At 37.2% G+C, this 17,044-nt stretch overlaps 1 protein-coding gene across 1 annotated transcript; it reads left to right on the forward strand.

Moving 5' to 3' along the window:
- Positions 1-396: 396 nt before the first annotated feature.
- On the forward strand, positions 397-6,469 carry si:ch211-266g18.9 (transforming growth factor-beta receptor-associated protein 1). Its single transcript, XM_057343100.1, is given in 27 exon segments — positions 397-417; positions 548-935; positions 938-996; positions 998-1,045; positions 1,047-1,107; positions 1,110-1,152; positions 1,154-1,233; positions 1,496-1,538; positions 1,540-1,607; positions 1,610-1,681; positions 2,229-2,350; positions 3,277-3,292; positions 3,396-3,480; positions 3,561-3,677; positions 3,679-3,900; positions 3,938-3,995; positions 4,069-4,148; positions 4,150-4,225; positions 5,081-5,224; positions 5,341-5,413; positions 5,416-5,471; positions 5,518-5,538; positions 5,581-5,663; positions 5,665-5,722; positions 5,724-5,837; positions 5,839-5,982; positions 6,131-6,469. Coding segments are annotated over 27 exon segments (2,499 nt in total). The 3' UTR covers positions 6,278-6,469.
- The last annotated feature ends 10,575 nt before the right edge of the window (positions 6,470-17,044 follow it).

Raw genomic sequence — 17,044 nt, forward strand, 5'->3', positions numbered from 1 at the left:
CATTTTTATATAGAAAACACATATAGGTTTTTGTCATTCGTATTTTTACAGTAAATCATCTAATAATAGGGTGGGTCGTTAAAGGGTGTAACCCACCCCTACAGAATAAAACAGATCTGTCTAGGCCTCATCTAATATGACTAGACATAACTGTAAACATAAAGTATTATGCTAACACAACTCATGTGTATTTGTCTTAGTTGTCATATATTTCTAGTCTTTTCTGGGTTTTTGGCAATGTGCAACCATGCACACTAAAAGCAGCATAAAACCGCTGACACAGACTTCCTCTCAGGATGAGAATCACACAGCAAGGTCAAAATACACTTGAGTGAAAAACAGACAGCTTCAGCGTTAATGAGGTGAGACCATTCTCTACTTGTTTTATTTAGCATCATGACCAACAAACACGGTACTGTATATTCTCAAAAGCTAATTCTGAGATCACCCATGTTTATGCTTGGCCTTTTTATGCTTTAGAGCCCAAAGATATCTGAGCTAACGAGAGCTGTCTTTTCATCCCCTAAGTGTCTTGTCTACTTTTTAGGTCTATTTTTTGACCCAAACAAGAAAAAATGACCATGAAAGCCTTCATATAGTCTTCCAAAAATTGCCCTCTGGGAGAGGCAGAGACAAATCCAGCATTCGGTGTTTAGAGTGTTTTGGTAAAAACCTCTATATTGGGACCAAAGAGGGAGCCGTGGAGTATCTGAGTGTAAATATAGTGAGCGGTGAAGGAAGTCTTGCCGTGCGGGAGGTGGAAAAGAGACAGATGGGCTGAAGTGGAGCCATCGGCCAGCTGACGGCGGTCCCTATTCTGAATCATCTCTTGGCGCTGTGGGACGCTTCTGTCACGGTGTTTAACACGTTCTCGCTAAAACCCATTTCTACCCTGAAGAGAATCCAGAACATGTCACTTTTCTGCATGCGCGAGTCAGTCAGTTCGTTTCTGTGGAGCTTTTCATAGCTTCCAGCAAGAAAAAAGCAGTGAGCGTTTACGTATAAGGTGTGTGTGGACAGATGGGAGTGTGTGAGACAGGTGGTTTTTTCCTCACGAACCCGTGGCTCTGGCTGTGCAGGAGACTTGTCTGTGTGTGGCCACTTGTGACAGTTTCTCCATGACTATCAGAGCCAAACCACTCTCGACCTTTTCCCATGGCCTGGGAAAACAAAATATCATAGCCAACAAAATATGGAAAAGGGGAATTAATTTAAATGGGCCTGGATGTTTGGGTAAGATTTTTTAAATAATTAAATCACACGTGAGCTCCCTTTGACTTTAAAAATAATCTAACTTTCTATGTTTATTTCTTCTTTGGAATTTTTGGACAAACATCACACACAAAATTAAGGTACATACATGAAAACTCCATTACATCTACTGATTTATAAAAAGCAACCCATAAACAATAGAGTTTTCCCTCTGCCTCCACAGACTAAATGAAGTGTCGTGTTTGTATTTTGTGAAGTAATTCTGATCATGTCTGATTCATAGGCATGTTTGTGATGAAGAATGGAACATCTCAGCATCCTCCTCTGGCCGGATGGAGTGGTGGATGCTGCAGTGTATTTTCCATATGTGCTAGCTCTACAACATCAGACCGTTCATATAGCATGCTGGACCAGCAACTGAAGCAAACGGTTACTCTACAAAGTGGCAAATTTCTCGTCCCAACTGAAGGTTCATTTCAGAATCTTACAAAAATCTTCCATCAGTAGTCTGTGGATTTGTTGTTGTGGATTGTTGTATCTTTCAAGTTTCTTTTTGTCTTATGTTTAAGTCAATTGTCGTTGTCAGTAAAACCAACATGAAAAGTTGACAATACAATTTACTTTCTTAAAAAATGTCCCCGGTCCTCCCTATCATTGCAAAGAAAATCTTTTAGCAGAAAACAAACATCCTTGTTGATGTCACCTTACTCTTCCTCTCTATTCAATACTGTATATTCACTTTCATTATCTAAGAAATTTTTTGTGGATAATTATCATCCTAAATATTTTCTTGTTGATCATCTTACCAAACAACATTGTCGTCCATTGACTTCCACTGTTGGACACAAAACCACTTTAATTTCCTCTTTTGTGTTCCACAGAAAAAAGAAAGTCTTACAGGTTTTGAATGACATGAGGGTATTGATGAAAACAGAATTTTTATTTTTGGGTGATCTGTTCCTTTAAGGGCATTGATCTCATTCATTTGTAAACACAATTTTTGGCTCTTTATACAGAAAGCATTTTCGTTGTGGCTGAGAAAGAGATTCATCGCCTGTCACCGGTTCCCCTTGAGTATCAAATTCAAGATCTAGTTAGCAGAGAGAGAGTTGATGAAGCTCTTACACTGCTGGACAGAGTTCAAGATTGAGGATTAAGTACTAAACTGAGTTGATTTACGTCGTATCTTCGTTTGACATGTTAGTAACTGTAACTTCATCTATAATGTGCCAGCGTAAATCAAGCAGGTTTATAATACTGAAGAAAGCTATTACATTAACCCGCTGGAAGCATGTGACCTTACTGTCATCTGTGTTTGTGGGAGCCACAGGAAAATGACACCATGACAACACTGATTGGTGTGTTAGGAGTGCTAAGCAAATAGTGCTGTCAAATAGACCATAATGAGCTCAATTTACATAAAAATTAACCACGTTTGCATCGAAAAGAACAACAATCATTTAAATGAGGCAAAGCACTACTTTAGTTCATTTAGCACTTTTTGCAGTACAAAAAAGTGGCCCATAATGCTAACTATACATATTTTGTTAAATATTAAAACCATTAACTTTTTTTACTTTATAATCCCACAGTGGAAGGTGATGCAAGATTATGACATTGTGAAATAAAGATTTTTTTTGCATTATGCTTATCCTGAGATGTGCTACTATTGATAACTAAAACTAAATTATTAAAACATTTATGACCATTGAAATCAAATATGTGCCTAAATATTATTGGAAAGACATAAACTAAACAAATATTAGAAATGTTTCCTTAGAAGAAAAAAAACAAGTCGAGGCATTAAAATAATAACCCTTGTATAAAATGACAAAAGCACATCAAATGCTAAAGAAATTAAACTCAAACTAACATAAAACTAGAAATATATATTTTTAAATAGCTCATTTAAAATATTAATACAACTACAAAAAAAAAAACTGATGCCGATGTAAACGCTCAGAGATTCACATCTAAGGAGACTTGAGTTCTCCGTTATGTTTTATTTAAGCAATAACTTTGTCTCAAATGTTAGAGAAACGTGTGAGATTGTCTGTTTACCAGGAGGAAACCCTAAGAAGCAAGAGACCATGTTTCTTTTTGCTCTCCATCTTATCTTGTTGCTGTCTTATAAACAACTGAGATATTAAAAGTATCTTGTTTGTGATTTCTCTTTCCTTTAGGATCTACATCAGAATGTCATCTCTATACCAATGGGATGATAAAGTTCTACAGGACGGGTTTTGAGGATGCAAAAGAGCTTTTCATGTAAGGTCTGCTTTATCAGTTATTCGTATTTGGGAACCTTTCAGCTTTTGATGACCATGCAGCTCATCTTCGTTCTCCAGTAAAAGTGAACTGGACCCAAGGGAAATCATTAGTCTTTATCCAGCCATGCCTGTGGCGAGTGAAGATTTCACACCTCAGACAACAGCAGTCAGCAATGCCAAGGATCTCCGGACCTTAAGACGACCGGCCAACATTTCAGCAATACCTCGACTTCTTGGACGACTTCTTGAGAGAAGTCAGGCCAACAGCTCAAGGCCAAACCTGTCTTCAGGATATCGACTCAGCGCTTTTAAAGCTGTACTTGGAACAAAGAGAATATGAGAAACTGGACCAGCTTGTGTTGTCTAAAAATAACTGTAACCTTCCGATGTGTGTGCTTGACCTGGAGCAGCACAGAAGGTTTGGAGTAAAACTTAAAAATGTGTTGATATTTTAGGTTTTTCACACTTGGACTGCTCTATCAAAGTCCAGGCCAGCATTTCAATGCAATCCAGGTATCTTCATAATGAACAGAAAAGTGATGAAACAGAATGAGAAAGTGGCTTGAATTGATATTTTTCTTTACAGACTTGGCTTAAAATCATACAGGAAGAGTGCGAGGATACGTCACAAGGTGTTTTTCAACATATCGTCGATACTCTAACCAGCACACAAACACATCATCTGGAAATTTGTAGACTGGGTTCCACAGAAAGATAAGGCAAGTATTCTAAACATACAGCAAGTATTCTTTACATACTGTTTCTCACCTGCAGAGGGCAGAGAAGCACAGATTTCATGTTTATACTAGCATTTGGCAATAGATGACAAAATGCATTGCATGTAACAGTGTTGACTGCATAATTGCATAAGCAAGGTAAAGCCGTGGATTTGATCCCAGGCACAGACATAGTGATAAAATGTATACCTTGAATGCACTGTAAGTCACTTTGGAAAATAAATAGAGCAAAATTGAATTTCTCAGAGATTGCTCTTTTATAGCTCAGGAGATTTAATAGAGTACTTAGTTATGTTGCATTTAAAGGAATAGTCCATCCAAAAAATGAAAATTGTGTCATCATTTACTCAACCCCTTGTCATTTCAAAACTGACTTTCATTCTTCTGCAGAACACAAAAAAAGACATTTAGAAAAATGTTGGTAACCAAAAACCGTTGGTCCATATTAACTTCCATTGTATGGACACAAAACCAATGCAAGTCAATGGGGACCAACGGTTTTTGATTACCAACATTTTTCTGTCCGATATTTCTTTTAAAATTGCTTAGGGAAAATTAAAATGGAAACGATTTGTGTTAAACTGTTAAAATGTATTTGGACTACAGAGCTGTGACATAATGTTGATTATATAGGCAAAATCATTTGCATTTGGATAAATTTGATGACAAATGTTTGAGTTCATTTCAAAATCTTCAATATTGACATTTGATTGCTGACTTGGCAAATCCGATCTCAGTTTGTGACATCGCTGAGATCTCTTCTGAACCGTACGGTTCGTACTCGTACTGGGTCTTTTTCTCAATAGAAATATCTGAGATGCAGTAGACTTGATCAAATACAAAATGACATTCTTGTTAAAGATGGGAATACTCATTTTTACCAAGAAGCATGCATCATAGAGTGTTTTTGCACCGGAAGAAGTCCTCACCTTTCTTACTAACAACCCAGTTGCCATGGATCTTTACTTGGAATGTTAAGTCAATACATTAAACAGCAAGGAGACCGTTCTATTTTTTCCATTGAAATGCACATTAAAAAAATAAAATGCATTTTATTGTAGACATAAATGCCAGGTTATTCTTGACTAAATAAGATGCACTTTATCTACCCACAGGAAGAGAAATATCATAATATGCTCATTGCAGATTATGTCAAACAGATACTGCAGTCAAGCAAAGCTGCACAAAATAGAGACATGAAGAGCTGAAACTACAGCAATTACTTTGACAGTCTTCTGTTTATAATGCTGACGTCATATAGACAGAGTACAAAGACTTTTGAAAATTATGTTTAATAGCATGTTTATGTAAAATCTTTAGTGTTTGCTTTCTTACTCTTTTTTTACACAGACTACAAAAAGTCCTCAAATCTTCATGTGGAGAAAGCAATCTTGCTTGAGAAATCTGGCAAACATAAAAAGGCCCTGCAGATTTTGGCCTTAGCTGCATTCGGCCGAAAGCTACTGTAGGAGGACCTCTGGTGGACAAGATAAGGATTTTACCTCACCCTTTATTTCTCACCCTCCACCAGGTCTTCCTCAGGTCCACACATTACGTGATCACTGCGGTGGACCTGCTGAGCAAAAAAGCAGCAACTTTTGACTTAGTCAGCGTGCTGACGGCTTCTGCCGGGTTCATGGTCTCTGAAGTTGGTGCTGCGGTTCCTGTGCGATTCACTGAGAGGAACAGTGCATGAGAAGAGAGAGAGGGGTCTGGAGATGAGCCTAGCCAAGGTGGAAAGCCTAAGATATAAGCATGCCTGGGTAAGCCGCTCTGTAAATAAAAGCATTTGACTATTGAATGATGCTCACCATCCAACCTTTACTTGTCCCGCTTGGCCTTGTGGATGAAAGAAACATTTTAAACAGTAAATCCAAACAGCAATGCTAATGTTATTCTTAATGCTTCCAGATGGAACCGACTCGTGAAAAAATCGGAGTGGATGGAGGTTGTGTTTGCAGCCACAGCCAGAAACGTCTCACAGGTCCGGAGTTCCTGCGAAGGCCAGCGGGAGAGCTAACACACATATCCTGTCATGTTGGAGAAAGCACTCAATAAACAACAGAGACAGTCTTATTCACATGTACACTTCATGCATGTTCTTATAAGCCTTAAAGGGACAGTTCACCCAAAAATAAAAATTCTATCATCATTTACTCACCCTCGAGTTGTTCCAAATCTGTATAAATTTCTTTGTTTTGATGAACACAGAGAAAGATATTTGGAAGAATGCTTGAAACCAAACAGTTCTTGGCCCCCATTGACTACCATAGTAGGAGAAATTACAATGGTAGTCAAAAGTGCCGCAGAACTGTTTGCTTTCCTACATTCTTCAAAATATCTTCTTTTGCGTTAAACAGAACAAAGAAATCTATAGAACAATTTTTCCTACTATGGTAGTCAATGGTGGCCAAGCATTCTTCCAAATATCTTTTTCTGTGTTCATCAGAACAAAGAAATTTGGAACAACTTGAGGGTAAGTAAATGAGGACAGAATTGAGAATTCAGAACTGTTTCTTTAAAGATAAATAAAGAAGAAATAAAGTGCTAAAATTGAAAAGTTTCTTTCTTACCTTTTTTTAGTCTCTACAACCTTTTCTCACTACAAAGAACATTTTGTGCAACATGTTAAAGGATGTTTAAGGTTCTTGTGGGTGTAAAAGAGTGTAGAAGACATTAGACACGATGCACATTGTGAATACCTCAGAAGTCATGGGTTTGAGTCCCAGGAACACACATCATGATAAAACGTACTGTATACCTTAAATGCACTAAGTCACTTTGGATAAAAGTGTCTGCCAAATGCATAAATGTGAATAATAAAAAAGGTATATTTTCAAATTATGCAGAATTAGTGAAAAACTAAATGTTTTCTTGTCCAGTTCATTCACTTTAACATGAAAATTCTCTCAATCTACCCAAAGCCTAGATATGCCATGCAAAAATAAACTATTCTCTTCAACCACGTTCATTCATGCTTCATACAGCTTTACTGACATCGACACAAGAAGTTCCACTTGATTTATATTTCTTAGGCGAAACGGTAGTTGACCTTTTCCTCCGCCACCCCCAAACACATTTTCACACGGTTGCCAGAGAAGAAACTATATTATAAACAACTCAACATCTCTTTAACACCCACTGGACTGGGTTGGCTCGGCGCTGTCTGCTTCTTTTCCAAGAGTAGTGTGGAACTGGCAGCCTGACAGACCCAGACCGTACGCAGGGCGATCCAGACGACTTATGCGGACAAACTCTCAAACCAGACATGGACCATGGTCTTAAAAAAATAAATCATGAAATACCTCAAAAATATCATCTATGTGAATCAAAACATATAGGGGCGGACTGTCACGTGTCCAAATAAATCATCGCTGCAGTGAGGTGTGCTGATCGACAGTTCTGGACATCTGTCTCACTTTCTGTTATAAATAAATCTCAGCTTGCTAACTTTTGCAGCAGCTGGTTTTCATTTAATGGTTTGTTTACAAACAAAGACACGGCCGACGAAGACTTGAAATAGCTTAAACACAGATGTTAAATTAGACGGCATCTATATAGTTATTATATTTTCCTGAAAGCACGTGAATTTGTGCAAGCAGTCTGAGTGAGTATTTATGCATTTCCGTTATAGTAAAAAATATCAAATATTTTGCATGTGAATGTGCTTAAGTTCATGTGCAAGCAACATAAATATAAAAAGTAAACATAAAATAGGTGTGTACATATAAATTATGTGGAAAAAATATACTGTACAACTACATACTGTATGACTATAAACAAACTATATTATTATGTGATGACCTCCCTCTTTTGGCTGTAACTCATTCTGCCCCCGGTTAAAGGTGTACACTTCTGTTTTAGGAAGGGAGTATGATCATTTAGGTGGACTCCGAGTTTACTTTTGGTTACTTTGAAAGTTGCCTCCGATGTTTTGACATTAAAGGAACAGTTCATCCAAAAATGGAAATTCTGTCTTTATTTACTCAACCTCAACTTGTCCAAATCTGTATACATTTCTTTATTCTGATGAACACAGAGAAAAATATTTGGAAGAATGCTTGTAACCAAAAATTTTTGGCCACCATTGACTACCATAGTAGGAAAACATTTCTTTATACATTTCTTCGTTCTGTTGAACAAAAAAGAAGATATTTTGAAGAATGTAGGAAAGCAAACAGTTCTGGGGGAACTTTTGACCATTTCAAGTTTTCCTACTATGGTTGTCAATGTTGGCCAAGAACTGTTTGGATACAAGCATTCTTCTGAATATCTTTCTCTGTGTTAATCAGAACAAAGACATTTACACAGATTTGGAACAACTTGAGGGTGAGTAAATGAAAACAGGAGTGAACTGTTCCTTTAAGGGCTATGGGAAGACAGTTACAAAGTCATAGTCTTGCAGTATTGCAACAGTTTTATTAGGTCTGATTTACACTAGCCCACCCTTGAGGTGTTATTTATATTTATCAATACTTAAATTATGCAGCAATCTGGTGCAGATACTCACCGGTCAGCATGTCCGCTGGAGACAAGCCCGGGATCTTTAAAGGCTTCAGCACAGATGGTCATTTTACACATGAGGAAACAGGACGGATGCAAAAATCAACAGTTACTGAACAAATTGTGGTTGAGAACCAGGCATCGGTCTCTCTTTATAAATATCTATACCACAGCCAGAGGAAAGAAGTCAAAACAAAAACATGTTCTTCTGGTGCTTCTAAATATATGAAGAAGACATCTAAAATGATGCTGTTTACTTCAAAACATTTGTGCTTGAAGTGACTTTTCTAAATGAATCAAAAACATGCCCTGTTTTTCGAATTGAATCAGATTTATACCGTGTTTGCACGATGTATGGCTGTAGTGTGTTTAGACATACTGTAGATCTACACATTAAAGAAACAGTTCATTCTTCATTCTTGCACGCTTCAGGTCTGTTTCTCATGCAAAGATATGGTTTGAGATTACTTAGAATATCTCAGTTGTTAAAGGGATAGTGCACCAATTTTTTATCATATTCATATATGATAAAATCATATTATTACTCACCCTCATTTCATTCCAAAACTGAATAACTTTCTTTCTTCTGCAGAACTCAAAAGAAGATATTTTGAAAACTGTTGGGAAACAAACAACATTGGACCCCATTCCCATTGACGCCCATTGCATGGACAGAAAACCACACTTCTCAAAACGTCTTCTTTTGTGTTCCACAAGAAAGAGTCAAATGCAAGTTTTGAACAGCACAATGGTGAATAAATGTTGACAGCATTTTTCTTTTTGGGTGAACTTTTCTTTTCAGTTGCATTTGATAAAACCGACTGGTGACTATAAATTTGGTGTATTTTAATTTATTTGGCCTTTCTGGCTTTTGTAGACTATACAAGTATGACTTTTGTGTTCTTCTGAAAAGGAAGGTGATGCATTGCAAATGATACATTTTGTTCCCAGAGGAACGAACCCATGAGCTCTGCTTTCCCAACACAACAGGAGGCCATAACAACGATGACCGAATTATCACTTTTAGATCAACTATCGCTTTAAAACAGATAGGAAGATGCTTATGTCAGCTGTTAGTCCCAGCGATGCCAACAAGCCGTAATCCTGAGACATCTGTTGTGCATCTAAACAAAGACATCACACTGTTCCTGCACACTGGTAGCATCAGGTACCGGCTAAAAACCATCTCTGGGAACTGCTATAAGAGAGGAAGTACAACTCTGCCATTTTTAGCATACAAGCCACAAGCGAATCCAGCGTATTCTTTATGACGCATTTTTCTGGCCTCGGTGGTTGCCGGGAGACAAGGAGAATCCTAATTTGCAACCTTTGGATAGCAATAATGGTAAGGTAGCAAAAAACATCAAGTTAAATCCTTCACCTAATTTATAGTTTCCTTGAAGAAGCTAATGCTATAGTGAGTGGAGTGTGTGAATAAATAGCCCAGAGGATGATCAAACCGTATCTATTTTTCAACCCCCTATATCATTTCCACAGCTTTCTTTACCTTTGGTTTTGGAGCCAGGCCACCAGGGGATAGTCACAGCGTGGACCACTGGAGACATCGGGGGTGATGCAGAGACCACAGGCTCCTACCATGTATCTCGGTCTTTGGACAGGGCCTGCAGTGTGGTGTGTAGAATAATCCCACAGCGGGACATATGGAATTAGTTGGTTCCTGCGCGCACGCTGACACCCTGTCTCTGCTTTGTCTGCCTGCTGAGAACACAATGGATTGGATGCTCATTGTTAGCAACTTTGAGTCTCTCACAATCGCTCGAATTAACATATAGCAAAAGCAACGTCAGACTTCAGCTGCATGCCATTTATCATCCGAGTGCTATTTATGCGCTCAAATGAAATGGGTTTAGTATGCAAAAGAGTTTCTGCCAAGGTGAAATGGCTTCAGGTGCGTTTAGTAAATGAAGCCTTTCGCTCAGGTGTAAATATAGACTTATAAAGAGACTATATTTCTGTACTTTACGTTAGCTGGAAACCTGTTTATCTAATAGGCCTACTTATGGGTTATTAACATAACCAGTTGAGCTATAATCACAGATTGGTTGATGTCCACAGACAACTCTTAGTGTTACTTGGGGGGAAATTGAGATATAAGTTTTAAAGGAAAAGAGTCCTTTTAATTCTTCATCTTTCTTCGTCAAAGCCATGAAATGAACACACAGATCTTGGCATCGTAAAACAATATTGCCATGCTGGCACTATACCGAGTGAGGGAGGTTCCCTTGAACTTGTGCACCAGGGTGTAATATACACTTACAGTAGTTTTTCTAACCCGGTGCCGTCGCTTCTTCTGGGAAGGAAAGTAATTGCCTCTGCTGACTCATGAAAGTTCATGTGGTGGCATCGCTGCCCATCGCTTTTGTCGTTTTAAACGCATTTCATGGTTTTACTGCGGAAAACGCCATCGGTTGTGTTTGAAAATTGTTTTGCAGAATTGAAATCCAGGCTAAAGACTCAATCGAATTTTGAGATGTAAAGCATCAAAGTTTGATTTCAACCATCTTTTATACTTAAGTCAGTATTAAAGATATCCCAGCTGAAAAACCTAATAGAAACCATTACAGAAATGAATGGTTTCCAATAAAATACCATTATGCACCATTAGCTTTTTCCACAACCATTACAAAATTCATTTTTGTTGTGTGTTTTGGCATTATTCTAATAGGATTTGAAACAGAATCCTTCCAATAGTACAAAACAGTACAAAGTTTTAAAATAATATCTTACAATTAAATGCTGCTATGTTACAAATAAAGTGGGTGTTCTCCTTGAAAAAGCAGAGAATCAATGGTTTGATGTGTTTCACGTAATAAACTCATTTTCCAGTAACTTTACGGTTTCATCTGGAATACAACACCACTGATTACAGACCCAACATCCCTTGATGTACGCATAAGAACCTACAAACAGAAATATAAATTTCACAACGTCAACTTCCACACTCAACCTGCAGTTTAGTGGGAGAGAAATGATGTAAAGCAAGATTCCAGATGCACAAGCTGAGAAATTATGAGACACATGTGTAATTCATTACAAGGCACCACCAATATGTTTACATCACACCCTCTTTTGGCACCTTTTGGCCACTTTTACATTACAATTTATATTTATCTGTGTCTCTTAAACAAAACAAAGCTGTGTAAGACATTATATCACTAGTCAGGATTTTGAGATTCTCCATACATCAAACTGGTAATTACTAATTATGCACAATAAGGATTTTTTACTTTATTGAACTTCACTAGCAGAGAAGAGATGTGAACTTAAAGGAACAGTTCACCCCAAAATGAAAATTCTGTCATCATTTACTCACCCTCAAATTGTTCCTAATCTGCGTAAAATTCTTTATGTAGGCTATAACACAATAGAAGATATTTTAAAGAATTGGTTCTGGGGCACCATCGACTACCATGGTAATGTTTTTTCTACTATTATAGTCAATAGTGCCCCAGAATTGTTTGGTTACAAACATTTTTCCAATTTTTTACAGGCTCAATGTTTACAGGCTTTGAACAACTTGAGGGTGAGTAAATGATGACAGTTTTGGGGTGAACTGTTCCTCTAAAAAAGCAAGACACATCCCTATAGAAGCGTCAGTATATGCTATTGTGATTTAATAGTGTCATAAAAACAAAGCGCTTCTTTTGCCACAAAGTGTTGGAGTATCAACGTCTTTTTATTTGCAGGTAAGCAGTTGTTTCAACCTGGATAAGCTTGGCAGACAGATTTTTAAAATAATACAAATAGCTCTCGCAAATTCACAATAATGAGCATTTGGCGTGAAGTTGACTGTCAGATGCTTATCTCCCATTTAGATAGATGGAGATTGAATAGGCGCTGCTTTAAAAAGCACACAGCTCATAATGTCGGGCTCTGGCATTTCTGTCCTTTAATTTGGAAAAGGGCGTTTCAGAGTGTCACGGAACTGAGAAAGATAATGGAGGGTAAATGTATGCATTACGGTGGATTTCTAAAGTCCAACAATATAATTTGGCTAATTTCAATGGAACGAACCTGCAGTCGGAAACCTGTAAATGTACTTTCACACTGATAAAAATCTTTAATGGACTTTGAAATGTTCAGCTTTGCTTTTGAACACAACTGGAGTTTTTTTACCTCCTACTTCTTCAAATTAGAAAAAATGGCCACATTGAGTGGACTGAGAGAAAAACTATGGCAATGTTCTTATTTAGATTGATACAATATTATTCAGTAGTTTATGCAAGGCTGCCAAATATAGAAACTGCAAAGTCTAGTTTATTTCTGAGCTAAATTGCCTCTAAAGTGGTGATGAAGGATAAAGAAAACCTGTCCAGATGAAAATGTTTGGGACTTGGCCCGCAGCTTTGGTTTGTGGATGAATGAGCACAAGAAACTTTAATAGGAATAACCGAGTATTTAAAAGGTTTTGAGGAAAACCTTTGAGGAATAGCAAATCAAACCAACACAGAAACTCTTCTAAAAGTAATTTGTTTGCAATTGTCAGTTCTAAGTTGGAACCTCTGTGGAAGAGGAAATTTGAAGTTTTATTTCTACCACTAATCGCTGAATTTCAACCAAACGCTTCTCTAAACTCAAGCCTCTGGCAAGTTTAGCCCCGTGGTTTCGGCTGTTCTATTTGTACACCATAAAACCACAAACTGCCCTCTCTCAATTTATTCATAAATCACTACGAATAGTTTAGGTGTCCCCTTTAAACAACACAAACACCTTACAAGTGCCTCTTGTGCGCACTGAAACTTTTAAAAATCGATTGGTCGAGGAACGTTACATTTCAAAGCTACTGCAGAACAATTTGCAATTTGTGTAATGATGTTGTATCACGCTACCCAAAGCAGCTTACAGAAAAAGAAAGCAATTGGACAAACTGGATTGATGCTTTAAACACTGAAGTTGGGCACAGCGTTCATTTCCGTTTGGATGAAAAAATAATAAACCATCTTTAAAGTCATGTGGTTCTTAAAAGTCAACAGGTCATCAGTTGTGGTTCCTGAAGAGCAACTTTGGCGCATGTTGAAACGACAGACAGACTGCAGCTCTCATAGGCAAAAACTTTTGAGGTTGTCTTACTGTATGATGCCAAGTCCCCATATTAGCCCAGACTTTCCACTGAGGACCTGTCTGCTCATCCGGACCCCAGCTGTTTATGACTGGCTCAGTTTAGAAATGCATTAACCCACAAATATATGTTACTAAAACTGTCTCCCAAATAGGTCTTGGCTCAGCATGGCACATACTGTTTATTCAATGAGGAAATGCATGTTGTAACATATCATAAAATGCTTGAGGACCATTTTAAAAAACAAAATGCACATCTTTACTAACTTTGAAATGAATACAGCCTTCATATCACTGAATGTGAATCATGGATCTTTTCAGATTTCAGAAGGTATTCACTTACAAAAGTACAAAAGTATAGTTCAATTTCATTTTATAATGCAAAAGTTCAAGTAGGCTATGTGTTCAAAGGGATAGATCACGGCAAAATGAAAATTCTGTCATCATTTTCTCGCCCTCTTGTCATTTTAAACCTGCATGATTTTCTTTCTTCTTCAAAACACAAAAGAAGATATTTTGAAGAATGTTGGTAAAAAAAACTTGGTCCCCATTCACTTCTATTGTATGGACACTAACCTAATGCAAGTCGATGGGAGCCAACAGTTTCTAAATATCTTATTTTATATATTATATATATATTATATATTATTTTGTGTTCTGCAGAAAAAAGAAAGTCTTACAGGTTTGAAATGACATGAGAGTGAGTTAATGATGACAGAATTTTCATTTTGGGGTAAGTGTACTTTATGCAGTAAGTACTACTAGTATACCTATAAGTGTGCTTTTTAAGTGTGTAACTTTTTTCCCATAAACACAACATTTATATAGAGAAAAATAAATGAATAACTAAAAAATAGATCAACAAAGAATAAGAGATAAAACATAAATAACATTTCCACCTCACATTATCATCAACTAAAACACTGAAGGAATATAAATAAAGTTGGCTATAAAGTGACCTTTCATACAGGGCTATTCCCTTCTTTATATTCTTTAATTACGCTCCGTTTTTGTTGAAAAATGTCAGATTGGCCCACTTTATTTCTTTTTCAAGTAAACTTTTATGTATACTTTAAAGAGTAAATATTACAATGTCCTTAAAATGACAGTTTATGCAGTGTAATGTTGCTGTGTGTGAATGTAAGCAGTCTGCCAAGTTGTAAAGCCGAAAGTGAACGAATAACAAAGTTATTGGCATGAAAACAAAGGAGTCGACTCTGACTCACGAGAACGAGTCGTCTGTCGTTTTAATTTCAGTTCCGGGTCAGATTTGCTTCACTCCGTGTAATGCCCGCCTACGTTCCATTTGCGACACTGCACGAGGTAGACCAATCACAGCAGACTACACCATCTGACCAATCAGATCAGTGTAGGCTGACAGAAAGGAGGGGATTAGACGGATGAATCGCCGAACGAATCATTTGAGAGTCAGTCAAGAAGTAAAGTAATAATAACTGCATATTATTAGAAAATGAAAGTGTTTTTACACCGTGTATGTACGTAAACTTGTTGTTGGACACTCCATAAACCAAAGTAGGACCTTAAAAATCACAAATGATTTACTCTTTAAGTGCAACAGTAGTAAAGTAGACAGTTGAGTGCACAACCAATCCACAACTAGCCTACACTTTTATACAAAGTGCATTAAGTATATTTTTGAGAAGTACATTAAACTTAAAGTATACTTTAATACTTTCTATTTGAAGGAATTGATAATCAGAAATACATCTTTGAATAATCTAGAATTCCTAAAGCATTAACCTAATCAGTTCAGGTTAACTAGATTTTTTTTACTTTTCTAATGCATACTAAGAACACCATGTATACTGTATTGAGTATGCCGATTATGCTAGACTTGTTAAATTAAATCTACATCGTAAACAATTGAATTGTGTCCATTTGACAAGCTCATGTCTTTTTTGAGTGCACATTAAAATATTGCACAAGGCACTGCATTGACCACGCTTTTCTAGAATAGCTTCATAAACTTTTTCACGGTTTTAGATGTTAGTCGTCTTTTATTCTAAATTACTTTTGAAATGGTTTCTTGCAGACAGAAAACCTGCAATTATCTCTGGAAGACACTCTTGCATCAGTCATTATCTTTAAATACCGGACTTAACCACCGCAATTTAGGTTCTGAAAAAAACATTAGGTAGCTTTATTTAACTGATTCCTTAAGTGATTTTGATTCCTTGAAGCGAGGGATACTGCTTCTAAGAAGTTGTAAAAGACAGAAAGCAGTGAAAGGAGAGACATGCCTGCTAGGTAGAAGATCAGACGTATACAAACTCTACAGAAAGAGCCTCTTTGTTGCTGATGTTATTGAAGATCCTCTTGTAGGTAGAGATGACAAGCAAATAATGGAACAGCTCACACATTTCACTTTTTCCAGCTAACAAATGTAACTGTAAACAACAGAATGTAATTTGTGACCGATAACAATGATGCCATCAATATTTGTTCAGGCCTTCACGCTTGATGACTTGGCTTTCCTTCAGAGTGTCTATTTCTGAGACCTATAATTTCACCGACAATCTAGTTGAGTAGTTCACATCCACCCTTCCATTCATAAAACTCAAAGTACCTCTTAGTGGTACAGTTAGTTTATTGAAATCTTAAATTTGAGTCCTAACCTAGATGGGGTATCTTTAGCTCACATTCAAGGCAGCTCCTTACATCAACCAATAATTATTGTATAACATGCTCTGCTTTTGGGTGAGGAAGAGCTCTGGGATGTAAACCGGAAGTGTTATTTCTTTCATCTTCAAATATCAAATTAGTAAACCTACTCAAACCTAAACCTCACCAAAAGGGTGAAACATACAGCTTTCATTGTGTCAGACAAACTGGTTGTTTGCACATTTCTCATTTTTAGGCCTTGTGAGCAACCGAAAACAGTGAAAACTTACCATGTCAGATTTTAGTAGTGAAGGTCGAATTGAAAGACTGTTAAGTTTACAAGAACTGCAATGGATCACCAGTTTGTCTGTGAAGTAGTTTGTCTTGGTGTTTGCTTTAGTAAAGTTATAATGCACTATTTGCTACTGAGCATGTGCATTGGCCACTGAGAAATATTGCCGCTGGAGTGAATACCCATAATCCTTTGCGACTGACTATTTTAAGGCACGGTCACACTTGCCTTTGTGCTCCATTGACTTTGATTTTTACGAATGCGAATGCGCCGGACCGGAAACGCAAGCTCGCGCAAAATGTTTCGCATTCCATTGTTCGAAAGTTCAA

The sequence above is a fragment of the Triplophysa rosa genome, linkage group LG10, assembly GCF_024868665.1.
Source record: "Triplophysa rosa linkage group LG10, Trosa_1v2, whole genome shotgun sequence".
Lineage (NCBI taxonomy): Eukaryota > Metazoa > Chordata > Actinopteri > Cypriniformes > Nemacheilidae > Triplophysa > Triplophysa rosa.